General features: G+C 39.5%; 11 protein-coding genes across 11 annotated transcripts; 5 read left to right on the top strand and 6 right to left on the bottom strand.

Moving 5' to 3' along the window:
• Window positions 1–224: 224 nt before the first annotated feature.
• Window positions 225–2,915, bottom strand: TPS2 (trehalose-phosphatase TPS2; the record flags this gene model as incomplete). Its single annotated transcript, XM_056232454.1, has 1 exon — window positions 225–2,915. One exon carries the CDS (start codon window positions 2,913–2,915, stop codon window positions 225–227), a length of 2,691 nt encoding a protein of 896 aa, XP_056086731.1.
• Window positions 2,916–3,740: 825 nt separating this feature from the next.
• Window positions 3,741–4,220, bottom strand: SNF11 (Snf11p; the record flags this gene model as incomplete). Its single annotated transcript, XM_056232453.1, has 1 exon — window positions 3,741–4,220. The coding sequence occupies one exon, from the start codon at window positions 4,218–4,220 to the stop codon at window positions 3,741–3,743; it is 480 nt and encodes a 159-aa protein (XP_056086730.1).
• A 1,072-nt stretch (window positions 4,221–5,292) lies between these two features.
• Window positions 5,293–6,879, top strand: IPT1 (inositolphosphotransferase; the record flags this gene model as incomplete). The annotated part of the gene is made up of 1 exon (XM_056232452.1): window positions 5,293–6,879. The coding sequence occupies one exon, from the start codon at window positions 5,293–5,295 to the stop codon at window positions 6,877–6,879; it is 1,587 nt and encodes a 528-aa protein (XP_056086729.1).
• Window positions 6,880–7,247: 368 nt separating this feature from the next.
• On the top strand, window positions 7,248–7,823 carry PAA1 (polyamine acetyltransferase; the record flags this gene model as incomplete). Its single annotated transcript, XM_056232450.1, has 1 exon — window positions 7,248–7,823. The coding sequence occupies one exon, from the start codon at window positions 7,248–7,250 to the stop codon at window positions 7,821–7,823; it is 576 nt and encodes a 191-aa protein (XP_056086728.1).
• A 384-nt stretch (window positions 7,824–8,207) lies between these two features.
• On the top strand, window positions 8,208–8,489 carry FMP16 (Fmp16p; the record flags this gene model as incomplete). Its single annotated transcript, XM_056232449.1, has 1 exon — window positions 8,208–8,489. The coding sequence occupies one exon, from the start codon at window positions 8,208–8,210 to the stop codon at window positions 8,487–8,489; it is 282 nt and encodes a 93-aa protein (XP_056086727.1).
• Window positions 8,490–8,850: 361 nt separating this feature from the next.
• On the top strand, window positions 8,851–11,631 carry DOA4 (ubiquitin-specific protease DOA4; the record flags this gene model as incomplete). Its single annotated transcript, XM_056232448.1, has 1 exon — window positions 8,851–11,631. One exon carries the CDS (start codon window positions 8,851–8,853, stop codon window positions 11,629–11,631), a length of 2,781 nt encoding a protein of 926 aa, XP_056086726.1.
• Window positions 11,632–11,906: 275 nt separating this feature from the next.
• Window positions 11,907–12,812, bottom strand: DOS2 (Dos2p; the record flags this gene model as incomplete). Its single annotated transcript, XM_056232447.1, has 1 exon — window positions 11,907–12,812. One exon carries the CDS (start codon window positions 12,810–12,812, stop codon window positions 11,907–11,909), a length of 906 nt encoding a protein of 301 aa, XP_056086725.1.
• Window positions 12,813–13,068: 256 nt separating this feature from the next.
• Window positions 13,069–13,743, top strand: OCA6 (protein-tyrosine-phosphatase; the record flags this gene model as incomplete). Its single annotated transcript, XM_056232446.1, has 1 exon — window positions 13,069–13,743. One exon carries the CDS (start codon window positions 13,069–13,071, stop codon window positions 13,741–13,743), a length of 675 nt encoding a protein of 224 aa, XP_056086724.1.
• Window positions 13,744–14,343: 600 nt separating this feature from the next.
• On the bottom strand, window positions 14,344–15,459 carry RRG1 (Rrg1p; the record flags this gene model as incomplete). Its single annotated transcript, XM_056232445.1, has 1 exon — window positions 14,344–15,459. One exon carries the CDS (start codon window positions 15,457–15,459, stop codon window positions 14,344–14,346), a length of 1,116 nt encoding a protein of 371 aa, XP_056086723.1.
• A 243-nt stretch (window positions 15,460–15,702) lies between these two features.
• RPS13 (40S ribosomal protein uS15) lies at window positions 15,703–16,706 on the bottom strand (the record flags this gene model as incomplete). The annotated part of the gene is made up of 2 exons (XM_056232444.1): window positions 15,703–16,137; window positions 16,686–16,706. 2 exons carry the CDS (start codon window positions 16,704–16,706, stop codon window positions 15,703–15,705), a joined length of 456 nt encoding a protein of 151 aa, XP_056086722.1.
• Window positions 16,707–17,070: 364 nt separating this feature from the next.
• Window positions 17,071–17,520, bottom strand: AIM7 (Aim7p; the record flags this gene model as incomplete). Its single annotated transcript, XM_056232443.1, has 1 exon — window positions 17,071–17,520. The coding sequence occupies one exon, from the start codon at window positions 17,518–17,520 to the stop codon at window positions 17,071–17,073; it is 450 nt and encodes a 149-aa protein (XP_056086721.1).
• Window positions 17,521–17,551: the final 31 nt, after the last annotated feature.

The following is a 17,551-nucleotide window of genomic DNA, read 5'->3' as shown; positions in this document are numbered from 1 at the left end:
ATGGTAGTGAAATAATACAGATCATATAAAGTTATTACATTTCAAGAGTTTTTATAGATGTAACTTATAGTAAATCATCACAAGCTGCGGGTTGAAACAGTTATATATGCCTCCGTTGCAACACCGCGTATTGGTTGTTCAAAAATACAATACAAGGAGAAATGAAACATGAAGGAGTAGGATGTAAGGGATATCAAGTCATAATCATTCGTAAAGAAGGTCATCTAAGCCTTTGCACCTGTATAAGAAGCAGACCTTTTCATAACGTAGGCTTTGGATGCCAGTTTTGATTTCAAACTGCTTTCACTATTCTTGACATGACCTCTTGAATCCAAGTCGACCGTACCTGCACTTTGGAAAAGGGAAACATCACCAACAAGTAAACCTAAGGTTTCCAAGACCTGTTGAGGATCGGTCAAATGAGCCTTAGCGACAGTTTTCTTGGATGCGGATCCCACGGTGACAGGATAAAACCCATAATTGCCCCATTGGTTTTTCTCGTCTGGGTACTTTTCTTTCCAACAGGATTCGATGGTATTCAACTGCCTAAACATGTCTTCGTCGGTGAAGTCATCACCCAAACATAATACAAAATCGGGCATTTGATCCTTAGGTAATTTTTCACTGATTCCCTTTAGCATGTCCTGTGGTTTACCATGTTGATGCCAGACTAATCTTTTGACAATTTCACCCTTATTGACGAATCTTGGACGAACTTCAATGTTGGCTTTACCGTCCATAACCTCCAAATCGAAATCATCGGTGAACGATAGTAATTTCTCCTTCAATTCTTTGGCATGGAACTCGCCTAATTCTGGTACAGTACGTCTATAATGCCATGTAAGAGCGACTTTCTTCCTTTCGATGAAGGAACCTGGGGTTCTTGTGGTGAATTCTTCCATCACTTCATTGACGCGTACTTGCCAAGACATATCAACCTTTTCGGTCAAGTTTACCCAGTCTTCACAAGAAACATCTTTCATGAAACAACCGTGTTCGGCACTTAAACCAAGTTGAGGTAATTTACCACCCAACCATTGACTCAAAAACTTCTGGTCACGACCAGAAATAATCCAGATTTGGTTATGAGGATCAGCACACAATTTTTGTAAAATTGTATAAAGTCTCGCCGAAGGAATAGCCGCAGCTGGATCTTTGACGATTGGAGTTAAAGTACCATCATAATCGAAAAGGAATAATCTACGCTTAGCTTGTTTGTAGTTTTCTAGAAGAACTGGTCTATTAAGAGCTGGAGTCATTTTCCTCTCAACGTCGTCATCAGACGTGGCCTGCTCCTTTATTGAGGTCAAAAATTTGTTGGTCCAATCTTGAATGGTGGGCACTTCCTTCCATAGTTTTGATTCCAAGTTCGTTTTTTCCTCCTTGTCCAACTTCAAAGCCATGTTGATAGATTTAGCCACAGCGACTGAATCCCATGGATTTACCACGATGGCGTCTTTCAACACGTTACTGGAACCAGAGAACTCGCTCAGGATCAACGGGTTACCGTAGCATAGGAAGTTCGACATGTGTGATTTGACGGTAACGTACTCCAAAGCAGTGGTATTCATACCGTCTCTGACACTTGTGATCAAACATAAATCTGCAACTCTGAGGAGAGACAAATAAACGTCCTTGGGGATTCTCATGTAGTAGTGCTGAACAGGGGAGAAATTCAAGTTACCGTATTCAGAATTGATGGAGTTAACCAGTTCATTGACCTGCTGCTCCAATCTGATAGTTTGTGGGGAGTTCCTGTTAGCAGTGGGACTACTAACCTGGATCAGAACTACCTGGTCTCGCCATTCCGGATACATGGCCAAGAAAGTCTCAAACGCTCTCAATTTTTGTACAACGCCTCTGACGGAGTCCAAACGATCCCTGCCCACGATGATCTTTTTATTTTGATAAGCTTGCTTTATAGAAAGCACTTTAGAATCGATATCCTTCGTGAAGGCGTCTCTTAAGATTTGTGTGGTGTTAACACCGATCGGCAAAGAATCGACCAGTACATCGCCACCGTAGACAGAGACTTGGTATTGGTCGCTATCAAAAGAGTTTTTGGATTTCTTGGCGGTTGCATCCAGCAATCTTTTACAACTCGATACAAAATGACGGGAGAATGACTCGTTTTGGAAGCAGATTCGATTTGCCCCAACAAGACCGTCCAAAATTTGCTTCCTACGGGGCAGACAACGGAAATATTCGTTACTGGGCCATGGGGCGTGGTGGAAGTAACCAATGATGATGGACTCATCGTTGAATTTCATCCTCAGTAGTTGAGGCAACAACAGTAGGTAGTAGTCATGAATCCAGATGATGTCCCCCTTCTTGTAAACCTCCCCGATTTTTTGAGCGTACGCTTCGTTGAACTTGACGTAGTCGTACCACCAGTTCTTTTCCTGCTCGCCTTCGTTAGAAGGATTCAAGATATAGTGAAAAGTGGGCCAGATGACTTTTTCCGCGTAGTTCCTCCATCTGCTCTGATTTTTTCTCAAAAGCCAAACTGGATGAACGTTATTGGCAGCAGCAGGGGCTTGTGCGGTGTCGGTCTTGGCCTCTCTATCCAACTTCATGTGGTCTTGCAGAGTAGTGGTCAGCCCATTGATCTGCTCCTTCGTCAGGTATAACGGATCGTCGTCCAGGTCCTGTGTTTTTTCCTTGGCCTCCCTAGTAAACAGGTTGCGTTCGGTTCTTGTTATCTCACCGGTCCAGCCGACAACGTGCTGCTCGTACCCGGTAGAGTCAAGCTGTAGGTACTCTAGAGAAGAATATAACGCGCTATTGCCTGTGGTGGCGGATATTTTCCAGTCATCGTTGCTGTCGCCGAGTTGGATCTTGTACGGCAACTGAGTAACACAATTGATGATGCGCTGTTTCCCTTTAGGAGAATTGTCTTGGGTGGTGCTAGTCATTTCGGTGCAAAGACGTAATAGTGATCTGCAGTATTTTTTTTTTTTCCCACTATTATTTGTTCAACGAGATCTGGGTACGTTGCTTGCTGTTCGTGTCAATACGCTTTTTTTCTTATAGTAAATGGAATGGAAGAGGAAGCTATTAGAAAGATCTCCGAAATTACGCGGAAGTGGATAGTATTTAAATGAACCAGGTGAGACTTCCAGGGATGTCCGAAAATGAGGGGGGCGGAAGGTGTATTGTCCCAACGAGACAGAGAATTAAGATTGTCCCTCCTTAATCGTCATAGTAGGAGTATAGCATAACCCCTATAAGCAGACCCTCGGCCGCTCCGTCTCTGTGTGGTACCAATTTTTTCTTTCCCAGGCTCCGTACGTAGAGAGCGAGAAAATGGAAGGGGCCCAGCAAGGCTAGATTAGGTTACGCTGGGCCAGAAGGAAAAGGGGAAGGAAGGAAGGAAGGAAAGAACAGAGAGTCAAAAATGGAGGAGGTCACATATGGCGGACATGCTGAAGACAGGTACAGGTTGAGATTATGCTTTCGCTATCGACGTGCATGATGAGATGACAACGATTATCGCGATGACGACGAAGAATGTCTCGGCGTGAGCAGTAGATCTTGTCTCATTGTTTTTTATATACTAATTTACTATTTACGTTACGTAGAGCATGGGAAGTGCTACGAGTTATGCTGCTCGCTTTCCCTGTTTTTCCGCCTATGCTTGTTCCTGTTCTTCCATAGTCGCACAGCGGTGAGTGTCAATAGTTGAAATGAATGCGGAAAGGCAAAGGGAAAAAGGGAAGGAAAAAAAAAAAGGCGTTATCCTACCATATCTCGAACACTCTTGTTAAAAGGAGATAGAGTTTAGCGAGAATATCCTGCGGAGGCTGTTGCTGATGGGCCAATTGAGGAGCGGTGAGGATTATCGGTTTCGCTGAGGGGACGCCTTGGTTTATCTGAGATATGCATTGGAGATTCGCATGGACTCTTTTGAGGAACTGAGATATAAGCTGCTGTATCCTGATGATGTTGTCGTTGTTGCTATTATTTACGTTATTCTGTAGGTTGTTCTGCAAGCTGTTATTCATCTGAATGACTCTCGCAAGGAGTATGCTATTGATGTGCAGTAGCAGTTGTACTTTATATTGTCTTTGTTCGTCCACCGTGGGGAGGTTCAGCTCTGTATTTGCGTTTGCGCCTGCGCTTGCATCTGCGCTGGCGCTGACGCTGACGCTGGGATTGGGATTGGGATTCTCATTACCAACGGTAGTGTTTACATTCGAGTAGGCGATGTCGCTGCTCATTTTACTGAAAAAAATTTCTGGATGGTTGTTTGTTTTTTTTTGCTGTTTTCTTCCACACTAGCGATATCTGGCGCTGAATGCAAAATATGATGCAGTAGCCTTTACTACGATCCCCACATACAACGCAACTATAAGAAGTCTGTTTTCCATTCCGTATATACTGTGAAAAAAAAAGTGCGAGCGTCGCTACCCGGACGTGCTACCAACGCACCTAGTAAACACGTAGAAGCGGTGCGCTGAAACATTTTTAATAAAATACCCCCTTGGTTGCCCTTCCTTACGGCTGCAACGCTAGAGCCATCAACATATATTCGTCCATTCGCGTTCGCGTCGCTTATGCAAAAAGAAGTAGAGGCGTGGGGCTAACCAGGCGGTGGAACTCTTCTTGATTGTTCGTAAAGATAAGCGAATCATCTTGGTAACTTCCTGTTCGAGACGTGTGACAAATATGCAAGCCAGCACACAATGAAATTTCCTGCCATGACGCGTCGCAGAGTTTCAAAGCAACAATCGTAGCTGTTGTGCAGCCCCAAACGGCTAAGAAGCTGCTACAGGCTGCGCCCTTCCGGAGCCCAGCAGCTCACGTGCTTTCCGCGGAACGTCATGTGAACGCCGCGGGAAAAAAGTATTATCCCCGCGGCGCTTGTTGCCCTTTGCCTCTTCTTCACTGATTCCACTTTTTTACCGGCCTTTTCTCCGCCTTCACCATGGTGGTTCGGTCTGCGAATTCTCCCACGAAGTGCAACAACCAACACACAAGTAGAAAAGCTAAAAAAAAAATCAGAAAATGGAAAACGCCTAGAAAACATACACTTCCGGAAGAAAGATTTCTATACTATATATTCGAGTATTGAAAGCTTGGAAAATCAGGTTCAACCGTCACACCCCGGCTCGAAGTAAAAAAAGGAAAATATAATCAACACCACACATCACATCACGGCACAGCACCTCACCGTTCTCATAACCATCGCTATTTCTTCACTGCCACACCCGCCTGCACTTATATTCGCCCGATCACACGTTATCGTTCCAGCTAAAGAACCATCTCCGCTCTCGCGACTCCCAATAAAACATGAATGTCGTATTCTCCTTCGCGAGATTCGCCAAGAACATGTATAATGCAGGTTTGAATCAACGGAATCCCATAACCCTGCCGTTCAACTTCTTGCTCAATTTCTCGCCGGTTTTCATTTGGCTGTCCATCTTCAAGCATGCTGGCCTGATACCCACTGGGATCAGACCCAACATTCACAGCAAATTCGCCTTTTTTGCAGACCAATTCCTTTTTGGCGACTACTGGCATGAACTGGCCGTCCAATTCCCCAACAATACTTCCAAACTCTTTTTTTGGTCGTTTGTATCATCTACTGCATTTCTTCTAGCATTCTTGGTCTGCCTCCCCCTTGCCATTTGGTACTACATCTACTACGTTAAGCACGTCAACTACAACCCATTAGAATGGTTCGCGAACATTTTCCACTACCCTCGCAGTCACAAGCAACGTCCGATCCATAAGAGGTTACGGACGATTTTCATACCGTTTGCCCTGCCCGTCTTTACGTTTGTGATGCTCAACATCGATCATTTCTTCGCGTATCAATCAGACGCCAATTTCACGAAGACCAAGGACCTGCTGGCCTGGTTCTCGTATGTCATCCTACACTTGACGGCCCCTATCTTGACCGCTGTGTACTTATACGTCTTCCAGCCACCGGGGACCTTGAAATGCTTCGGGTTTGCCCTGGGTTTGCAGAATATAGCAGGCGTCTTTACCCATCTCCTAATCCCGATGGCCTCACCGTGGTTTACTCATTTATACGGCATCAATGACACGGAACATGTCAATTACACCCAGGAGGGCTTTGCTGCCGGTTTGATAAGAGTGGATAGTCATCTGGGCACACACTTAAACACGAAGGGGTTCCATATGTCTCCTATTGTGTTTGGTGCTGTTCCCTCGTTGCACTCCGCCATCGCATTCCAGTGTTTCCTGTTCTTGATCTCCCGGTCGACCAGTTTGAAACACAGGTTTTCCAACGTAGGAAATCTTTCCCTCAACAATAACGACTCTTCTACTTTCAAGTTGAACGAGGAAGACAGCGAAGACGATGCTGATAATAACAACACCGTATCAATGGTTGGCCCCAATGACTTGGAGATGGAACCATTGAGTGCCATAGTGTCTGCAGATGCCTTGGATGAGCGGTCCCCCTCTCCCTCATCCTCATTAACTGTATCCAGCAATGAAAGGAACACGAGCAATGATGGCAGCAGCGTCATTAATCACAACGCCAATAAGAAACCTCTCCAGTTTGTCCATTTATACCACGAAGATACGCAGTTCACAAATAAATGGATATTTAAAGTAATTAACGAAGGGTTGGTACCTAAATTCTGGGCGGTCTTTTATATAACACTACAATGGTGGGCCACCATGTACCTGGATCACCATTATAGGTTCGACCTGTTTGTTGGCGTTTTATACGCAATGACAAGCTTCATCATCATAAACTGGTTTGTTTTACAACCAAAAGTATTAAAAACTTGGATTCACATAAGGTTAGGCGACCAAGTGGACACAAGAAACGAAGCTCGTACTTTCGGCATGAGAGTTTTTTGTGGCTCCAAGATGGAATGGTTCTTCGACCCATTAGCATAAAGTACTAGGTGTCGTTATAAAAATAAAATAGTTTAGTAAAGTAACTAAAATAGACCTGCTGCTTTTTTGTTAATATATCACTCACTATACACGCATATTTTATTTACTTTTTTTTTTTTCAATAGAGGGTTAACCTGAATTTGGCCTGACTACACTTCTTTTGTCAGCCCGGCAAATGAAAAAAAGAATAGTTTTGAACGGGCGAAGCTGGGAAACGAATGGAAGAACGGAAAACATACCACCACACAAGGAACAAGCACAAATAATTGCAAGAAAGAAAAGCACTAAGTTGGTTGGAAAAGAATTGACAGTAACGACATTCTTCTCGGGGAAAAAAATAACATTGCAACTAGATACAAAAGTCAAAAATGGTCTCTTCAACGAGTACGCTACCGCTTCATATGTACATTAGACCTTTAATCATTGAGGATTTGGAACAGATCTTGAATTTAGAAAGTCAAGGTTTCCCTCCAAATGAAAGAGCTTCGGAGGAAATCATCAGTTTCCGTTTGATTAATTGTCCAGAATTATGTTCTGGTCTTTTTATCAGGGACATTGAGGGCAAAGAAGTTAAAAGGGAGACGCTAATCGGCCATATTATGGGCACCAAGATACCCCAGGAATACATTACCATCGAAAGCATGGGAAAATTGCAAGTGGAATCCAGTAATCATATCGGCATTCACTCCGTGGTAATCAAACCCGAATATCAAAAGAAAAATCTAGCCACTCTATTATTAACCGACTACATTCAAAAATTGAGTAACCAAGAAATCGGCAATAAAATTGTATTGATTGCTCATGAGCCATTGATTCCATTTTACGAAAGAGTTGGGTTCAAAATCATTGCTGAAAACACCAACGTTGCCAAGGATAAACAGTTTGGCGAACAGAAATGGATTGACATGGAAAGAGAATTAATTAAGGAAGAATATGACAATTAGAGCCTTGGTCGTACTTTTTACGTACGTCTAATTATACGTACTATAACAATTTGTATCTTTCAAACCATCAATGCTACTACTACATACATATCTTGGGACGTCAACGTAACTCCGGTGGTTGGGTTCTTTTCAGTTCTTGGGGAGATCTGCATTCGACTCTTTCTTTTTTTAAGGATACCTTTGTATAAAGGGCATGTTCCTGTGTCCCCCCTTCTGCCACTTGGGAAACTAAGGGAGCCCTTAAAAGAACATGAGTATATAAAGGATCCACGGTTGGGCTGGCAAACTTCGACATATATGTCTTTCCGCAATTCTCTTACTTTCGGCTTCAGCTTCTTATTTCTTCAAAAAGTGATATACACCACTATATAAATATTTCCAAAAATGCTAAGAGCCACTGTTTTACGTACTCCAAGACAACTGATCTACAAGTCACCAAGGGCGGCTTTCTCCGTCGCCGCCAGAGCTTCCCTTCCTCACTTGAAGGATAACCAAGACGCGGCTGAAAAGAAGGAACAGAGTTTGTTCGACAGCAATAAGAAGAAACTGAATAGCTTGGAGCATGATAAGAATCCCGACTACAAACAACCTGGAATGGAAGACTTACAAAAGAAGGGTGATGATGCGAGAATCGAACAAAACAGACCAGATGATGGTGTTTATTGAGAAGCGCCTGTATCATGTCCATATACACATCCACTTCCTTCCCCACACATATTTATATTCCTGCTCCTGATCCTATCGTATTTAATCATGTCGTATCATTTTTATATAACTACATAAAGTGCAAACTGTGACTACTCTTACCTATTTAATAACAATTTGTTCTTCAATATCGTTCATTACGTCGAGCGAAGGGTTAAGGCTCATTTCACTACTAGTAAAAACCTAAAAAAAAAAAAAAGGATATGATGGTTGTATGATAGCTGTATCTTTTAGAATTATACTGGGTAGTACAGGATACATTTGCCATAGGGTGTGAATGCTCCAAGAATTTTTTTTTTCCTCTCTGATACATGGTTAAGTTATGGAACAGAATATTATTAGCACTATAAATGATGAAAATATTCGCCAGCGGTCGCAATACCTTACAATTGCCCAACTAACCGCTATTGCGGAGAATAAAATCAACGAGTTCATCATGAATGGTAAGAGCAAAGATCGAGATTTGAGCAGCCTTCTAGACAAGTGTATCGACATCTTATCCGATTACAAAAAATACTCGAAAGATATCAAAGATATTATATCCTGCCGAAATAAGGGTGCGATAAGTAGTTCGAATTATGATATCACTATACAACTAAATTACGTTTACTACAAGATCATTCATATTATTGTAACCACGAAGATTCCTCATCTAGATGAATTCGCAAAGGTCAAGTTGCGTAAGAACTCGCATAGTGATGGCAATAGTAATAGCAACAATAATGAATTCCAACTGATGAATATATACAACACCTTACTACAGACCTTACTGAAAGATGAAAATATCACAAAGATTAAAAACTTCATAAAGTCTTCCGTACAGCAGACAAAACTGCACCACGACCAAGAAGAATGTAACTTGATGCAATCGGGTTCCTATATCACACCCGACCAATTAAATTCATTAATAATTTCGTCGACCAGTTCTTCTTCGTCTCAAATGGAAACCCTATTGATAGATATACGATCAAGGTTGGAATTCGACAAGTCCCATATTGCTTCGAAAAACATTATCTGCCTGGAGCCTATTTCTTTCAAAATATCGTACTCTGATCACGATTTAGAGAAAAAATCATTAATTACATCTCCCAACAATGAAATTAAACTATTCCAAAGTAGAAACCTTTTCAAATTTATCATTCTCTACACGGACTCGAACGAATATAACATCAAGCAACAATCCGCCTTATTAGATATTCTATTGAATCATTCCTTTGAAAAACCAATATCCAGCGACTTCACTAAAGTTTTTATCTTGAAATCTGGTTTTCCAAGTTGGCTAAATTCAAATCACGGGAAGCAAATATCCTCAACTTTCCCATCAAAACACAATATCAAGGATGATAGTGTTTATGTTAACGGTAACACCTCCGGTCTGAGTTTACAACATTTGCCCAAGATGTCCCCCAGTATAAGCCATTCAATGGACGACTCCATGAAAGAAATGCTGGTCTCGCCTATTCCAATAAACCATCTTCAACAACAGCAACAACAACTACAAACAGACAGTAATTTTGCACTAAAAAGATCCTCAAGTTTTAAGAAATTGTTTTCCAACTATACGTCACCTAGTCCGAAGAATTCAAATTTATATTCCATATCTTCATTATCGATATCTAACTCACCATCTCCTTTACCCCTATCTTCGCCCAATCCAATGAAAAATGATTCTTTCCCTGTTAATTATCCAGAAACGCCACATCTCTGGAAAAACAACGAGATAGATTCTATAACAAATCAAATAGAGCTATTGAATCACAACTCTTTCACGCATATAACACCCATCAATACTAGAGCCATCACTTCTCCATCAAGAACCGCAACACCAAAATTGCAACGTTTTCCACAAACAATCAGCATGAACTTGAATATGAATTCTAATAGCCACGACTCTGCCACCTCTACTATTCAACCTTCGTTTCTCTCCTTGTCCAACAATAGCTCTTTAGACCACATTAATGCTTCGCCAACTTCTTCCGCTCACAATTATGATCTTGATTTCGCGGTTGGCTTAGAGAACCTGGGAAATTCGTGTTACATGAACTGCATAATTCAGTGTATTTTAGGTACCCACGAACTAACACAAATATTTTTGGACGATTCATACGCTAAACATATTAATATCAATAGCAAGCTGGGATCGAAGGGTATCCTAGCGAAATATTTTGCGAGGTTGGTTCATATGATGTATAAGGAACAGGTTGATGCTTCGAAGAAGATATCTATATCCCCGATAAAGTTTAAATTGGCATGTGGATCGGTTAACTCGTTATTCAAGACTGCGTCCCAACAAGATTGCCAAGAGTTCTGTCAGTTCCTTCTGGATGGGCTGCATGAGGATTTGAACCAATGCGGTTCGAATCCACCATTGAAGGAACTCTCTCAAGAAGCTGAAGCAAGAAGAGAAAAATTATCCCTAAGAATTGCGTCGTCGATAGAGTGGGAGCGTTTCTTAACTACCGATTTCAGCGTCATTGTCGACCTGTTTCAAGGTCAATACGCGTCGCGACTAAAATGTAAGATTTGCGGCCATACCTCGACAACGTATCAACCCTTCACAGTGCTCTCAATTCCTATACCCAGAAAAGTTCCCCAAAACGAAATTACCATCGAGGATTGTTTTAAAGAATTTACAAAATGTGAAAACTTGGAGGTAGACGAACAATGGTTGTGCCCACACTGTAAAAAAAGACAACCTTCCACAAAACAATTGACGGTAACAAGATTGCCGAGAAATCTGATTATTCATCTAAAAAGATTCGATAACTTATTGAATAAAAATAACGATTTTGTCAAATATCCGTTCTTGTTGGATTTAACCCCGTTTTGGGCTAATGATTTTGATGGTGTATTTCCTCCAGGCGTCAATGATGATGAATTACCAGTAAGGGGACAAATACCACCGTTCAAGTACGAGTTATATGGCGTGGCATGCCATTTCGGTACTTTGTACGGGGGTCATTATACAGCCTATGTGAAAAAGGGATTAAGGAAAGGATGGTTATATTTTGATGATACCAAATTTAAACCTGTTAAAAACAAAACTGATGTTACTAATTCTAATGCATATGTTTTGTTTTATCACCGTGTCTACGGTGTTTAATGAATTCGAACAATAAATGAAAAGCTCCTCTCCACATACTCTTTTTTCTTGATCCTGTTAACGACAGGCACTCATTGCCCAAAGACAGATGATTTGTTATAACGAAGATACAACCAGACATTGAAACAAAGATATAAGCGTGAAATTACATGCTCAAAAAAAATTTGTCCTCCTTCCTCTGCATTCCTTGGATAAACTTTTTTTCCTTTAAAGTATGTCATGACACGTATATAAATAATTATATTATTGCACGTATATTTCATATAACAGAACATTCATTCCCAGTCATCATCATCGTCATCGTTCTCGTCGCCATAGGTTTCATTGTTGTTAACTTGTTCTATTTCCCTTTTTGGCTCTTCAACTTTGGTTTCATTTTCACGTCTGGCGCCGGCCTCTCCTTCTATTTCCTCATCTTCATCATCCCAGTTGACTTCCTCCTCTCCCGCCTCCTTTTCCTTCTTAGACAAAATTTCCTTTCTTTTAGTTTCTTTATCTAAAATCCTGTTTCTTTGTAAGAAATATATATGCCAGAAATCTTTATAACTGATTTGATGAGGCACAATGTCGTTCATTAATTTGGAAATATCCTTATCATTCTGTAAAATAAGACATATTTCGTCGGTTTTTTCATCTACATCAAATGACTCCTCTTTCAAATCCATCTTGTTGTCTAAGTAAATCGACTCATCCTTTGTTAATGTCCTTAGCTCAGCTTCTGTTCTATTCCCACCCACAGCAATCTCTTTCTCTTTTAAATCCTGACCAATGTCAACAGAGTTATTGTTTATGGTATTATTGACGCTACCAAAACCGGACCAGAAAGTCTTGGTCTTCATTTTGCTCCAGTATGACTGAGCTAAATTCTCCACGTTGTGAATATTCTCGTCTAGCTTTTTTAAATACTTTTGAGCAGCTTCTGTTGTTTCATTACTAATAGGTAAGTTGATTTCAATGCCATCATCTTTTTCGACAACCAACTTTTTAAATACACTCGTAGTCTTTTCGTATTGCTTATTTACTTCTTCTTCTAGCATCTGGAAGGCCTCATTTGTTTTGTCATCTCGGCTCTGGAGTTCGCCATTCTCGTTATGTTCCGCTGGCTCAGCTTCCTTCGTATGAGGATTATTTGAATAACTGTCTTCAAGGTTAGCTACTTGTTCTTCGTAAAAAAAATCCATCTTGTCCCTATCCGTCCAACCAATTCGCTCTACTAGCTGTATAAGCGTTATAAACGCGTGTCTCTTGGCTTGCTGTGTGACTTTTGTCATTGATTTTCATTATTAATCACCGCTATTTGATTTATGCCCTAAAAAAAAGTGCGAAGGCAAAAAAGAACTCTGCCAAGAGGGAAGGGAGTTTCAGCATATATTATAGGTTCCACACTTGCCATGAATGGCACCTCTCACACGTCTGTAATAAGCTATATGAATCAAGATGTCACTGGTGACTCCGTTGCAGTTTTCTACAGTCCAGCCAAACTTATATAGAGGATCCTATCCACGAGAGATCAATCTCTCATTTTTGAGAACCCTTAGATTGAAATACATACTCTCATTGACACCAGAACCTTTAAGTAATGATCCGGTAATGGCAAAATTTTGCGAAGAAAACAACGTCAAGACGATCCATATACAATGTCAAAATGAGAGGAAGACAGACAAGACTAAACCGAAGATTAAGAGGAAAAAGAAGGCAGTTCCCATTGAATACGACGTCGTGGTACGATGTGTTAAATTTTTGATCGATAGGAGACATTATCCCTGTTATATGCACTGTACTAATGGCGAATTGATAATATCTCTTGTTGTTGCATGCATGAGAAAGTTCTCATACTGGAGTACAGTGTCTATATTAAATGAGTTTTTGGTATATAATTCCAGTATCAATATTCATGAAAGAAATTTTATCGAGAATTTTAACTCCGAAATCGAAGTAGATAATCTAGATATAAAGGACAAAGTTCCTTGGATTACCGTACGATATATTCCGCGGGCATCAACAGAATCGAAAGATGAGGTGCTTACCGAAAACTCTAACAAATCTGAAAAGATAGCAAGAGTAAGTAGTGTATCAAGTACGTTGCCAAAATTGCAGTTTCACAGTATGTAATCTCAAAGAAAAAAGTACCATATAAATTTTTATAATGGTAGGAGCTCTAGAGATGAAAAATAAGCTTGATCCTTTTGCTCTGGTGGTGAGTTTATACTATTGAAAATTATTTGGTAAATAGAGAAAAAAATACTTGAAAAATCGCAGAACTTCTGGCAGTATTTTGGGATTAATAAAGCATCGAGATTTTTTCAACAGCAAAAGTGAGTCATCTTCAAGAAGGTGTGATGGATCTGAAAAAATCATTAGCGTACGTAGTATAAGTATAACGTGGACCATGATGTCTAAAAAACTATTCCATATACGACACTTATATGCAGGTACATAAACAGTAGTAGAAAGGTAAGGTAATTACTGTCATCGGATTGTTGCATTAGAACTTAATATAAATTATTATGAAAAAGTTCTAATATAATATGTCCACTTGAACTTTATTAATTAGTTTGGAAAATCAACTTCTGGAATTGAAGCATGTACAAAAATATTTCATAATGGCATCTTCATCACAACCACCTGGAAGTTCTACCACTAAATATGTCTGCGCTCGAAAGGAATTGACAATACGTAGTGAATCTTTAATCTAAACTCATGTATTCGACATTACCTGCTTGCTTGCTTGAAACCGTACTTAGTCAGAACATTTGGCAAGTCTCTCTTCATTATAAATGGTGTAACGTGCGGTAATGCTTCTTCGCACATCGTTTCAAAAGACTTCACCCGTTTGAAATACATCTCCTTTGATATTTTATCAAAATAGGCCAATTGACCGCCCTTTTTTAAAAGCTTGTCCTTATAATTGGCAAAGTACTCCACTTTTTGAAAACTTTTAGACTGCAAGTTGAACATTACTTCCCTCACGGGATCTACCCACTCATTAATTTTTTGAATTTGGCTTACTGGATTATATTTAGTCGTTTTGTTTGACCTATTTATATTGTAATCCAAGTACTTTGTCAAGTTTATCTTAATTATCCTCTTGGACTCTAAATATTCCTCCCAAATAGCCTCATGTAATGCCCAAGTAACATTTGCTTCACAAAAATTGAGATTGTCGACATTTTTTTGAGAATCTTTCCTTTCTTGTCGTATCAAGACCCCCAGTTTTTTGGATTGTCTTTTGCCCTTATTAACAGGTGATCGAACAAACCATATTTGATTTCTTCCTTCTTTTGTATACGACATTCTAGCAGAGGGGGAACCTTTTTCCAGTTTTTGCTGAATGTTGTACAAGTTCACACATGCGTGGTCATTCAATGCTAATGGTAATAGGAGATTGATCTTGTACGTTTTTGGTACATAGATAGGTAAAAGGCCTAAATCTTGCTTTTGTTTAATATAAGTCTCTAATATATGAAGGTTTCTTACTTCCTCCGGACTTTGAACCGTATTATCTCCCAGGTCGGTCAAAGTACCAAGGATCTTTGTTGTTTTCAATTGTTTCGATGTCTTCCTCAGCGGTTTAATTAAGTTTTTAATTTCCTGCAATTTACCCTCCGAAAGATAGCTATTCAACAGCTTAAATTTATCAAGTAGAATATAAACACTCCAACTAGATTTGTCATGTTTGTGTTTGGTCAACTGTCTCGAAAGGTTTTTCTTTATTTCATATTGAAATGCGTATGAGCAACAACGTTTTGGAATGTTTCTGAGAACAATACGATATAGGCTTAGCACATAATACTTATGTGAAGGGATCCTCCCAAAATTTTGAGCCATGATCTCTATCTGTCCATTAAGAAAGTGATTATTTCGTCGCTTTTTTAACACACATTAAAAACTGAAAATGTGGTGTAAAAATTAAGATCCTACTTAAAATTGGAAAAACAAGCATTTCATAAAGCAAATAAATTAAAATGAAATGTAATGCAATTTACTTTATATTGAAAAATGTTTAAAAAATCAGTTCTAATTATACAAAATTATATATAAAGAAATAATGAAAAAGATGATTTAAACACTCTAGTTAACCAAAGCAGAGGCAGTAGCGGACTCGTACTTCCAGTTTGGTGGCAAGACAGCGACGGTCCTGTAGTATCTAGCCAATCTGTGAATTCTAGATTCGATCAAAATCAATCTGAACTTGGCATCCTTGTCCTTTCTGTTTCTTTCCAAATGCTTTCTGACGGAAACAGCCTTCTTGATCAAGTAGTACAAATCTTCTGGGATTTCTGGAGCCAAACCGTTGGACTTCAAGATTCTCATGATCTTGTTACCAGTGATGACACGGGATTGGGTAACACCGTGAGCATCTCTCAACAAGACACCGATTTGAGATGGAGTCAAACCTTTTCTGGCGTACTTGACAATTTGTTCAATGACAGACTCAGAGGACAACTTGAACCAAGCTGGAGCATTTCTAGAGTATGGAATAGCAGAAGAAGAAATACCTTTACCCTGTTTAAAAATGATATTTATCAGAATTGAATATTCCAAAAAATATATCGTATGTTAGTAAAAATAAAAATTTATTGATGAAGAAAAAAGAACGTATGTATATATTCTTTCTTCCAGATCATAAAATTCCATAAAAGTACGAGTGTTCCGAGTGTTCCTTCTTGCCGTAGGCATATCAACTTATTATTGTTAATGAGCCCAATGAAAATAATTTCGTTGAGGTAGTTAGTTACTGGTCACATGTGATAGCTCCAGTGAAAATACACTGGAGAAGTAACTCAGCTTATAACAAACTATGTCAAAATAATTCAACACGTTTGCAAAAGAAATTGGAATCACCCAGCTAATGTACAGTGAGCAGAATCTACTCTCCAGTATAAAATATACCTGTGTACACACCGGAACTTGTAATAGAATTGTGATCCGATAGAGAAGAAATACATTAGAGATTCATATTTGAATCCCACACTATACAGTCTTCTGTTTTGACGAGTTGTTTAATCCAGTTTATGTGCATTAATATCTCGTTATGGTGTGATTAGACATACGGCACTGTGCATACGACCCATTTTGACTGATTATTGTTGATTGGTTTGATGATTTATTGGTTTAATGTGTATTGGAAACTAATAAGAGAAATAAAGAATAATTTTTATTATAATCGTGAAATCCATGTTGGCGAAGATAAATTGCAACTGCTTGGGCAAGTGGAAATCTCTCTGACATCAAAAATTTCACAGAGATGCGTTGCGCGTGCGGGAAATGCGACTGTGAAAATGAAATATAAGGAAAATATATATATTGTGTCTGGGTCTGGTTGATTGGTTTATGGGTGTCAAAACACAGTCTTTGTTTGACAATTCCATAACAAAAACTCTTTAGGAAAGTGGCTTACATAATTATATCAGGTGTTATGGATTAATGGTAACTACACTAACAACTTTTTAATTGCTCTCGTAATTCATCAACGTCAGAGTCGTCTTCTAGGCCCGAAGAAACTTCTAACAATTTGAAAGTACCACACTCGTTTCTAATCATTTCCAAAGCTCCAGCATAAAGCATCTTCCATTCTTGTGACACAACTGTCATTGGCTTCCAATAAATTAGAACTAAAGGGGTCTGTTTGATCCCATCTTTTGTTGTCATTGGATATGCGGTAAGGAGAAACCGAGGTGAATTATCAGGCAAGATCTCCGCTAATTCTGTTAGATCTTCCATTACATCTAGTTCTTCTTGTTCGTCTTCATCAATAACTATTTCATAGGACGGTTTTGGTTCGATCTTAATTGATAGAGCTTTTATCGAGTTAGCTCTTGCTGTGGATGTACGAAACTTTTTAATTGTATTTTTTGTCTCACTTCCAATTTTGTAGAGGTTTGACATGATTTCTAGATTCCAAAGTTCAACCGCACGT

This window comes from Saccharomyces kudriavzevii (assembly GCF_947243775.1).
Source record: "Saccharomyces kudriavzevii IFO 1802 strain IFO1802 genome assembly, chromosome: 4".
Taxonomy (NCBI): domain Eukaryota; kingdom Fungi; phylum Ascomycota; class Saccharomycetes; order Saccharomycetales; family Saccharomycetaceae; genus Saccharomyces; species Saccharomyces kudriavzevii.
The sequence above is the reverse complement of the archived record's forward strand: the minus strand, read 5'-3'. Positions and strand labels throughout refer to the sequence as shown.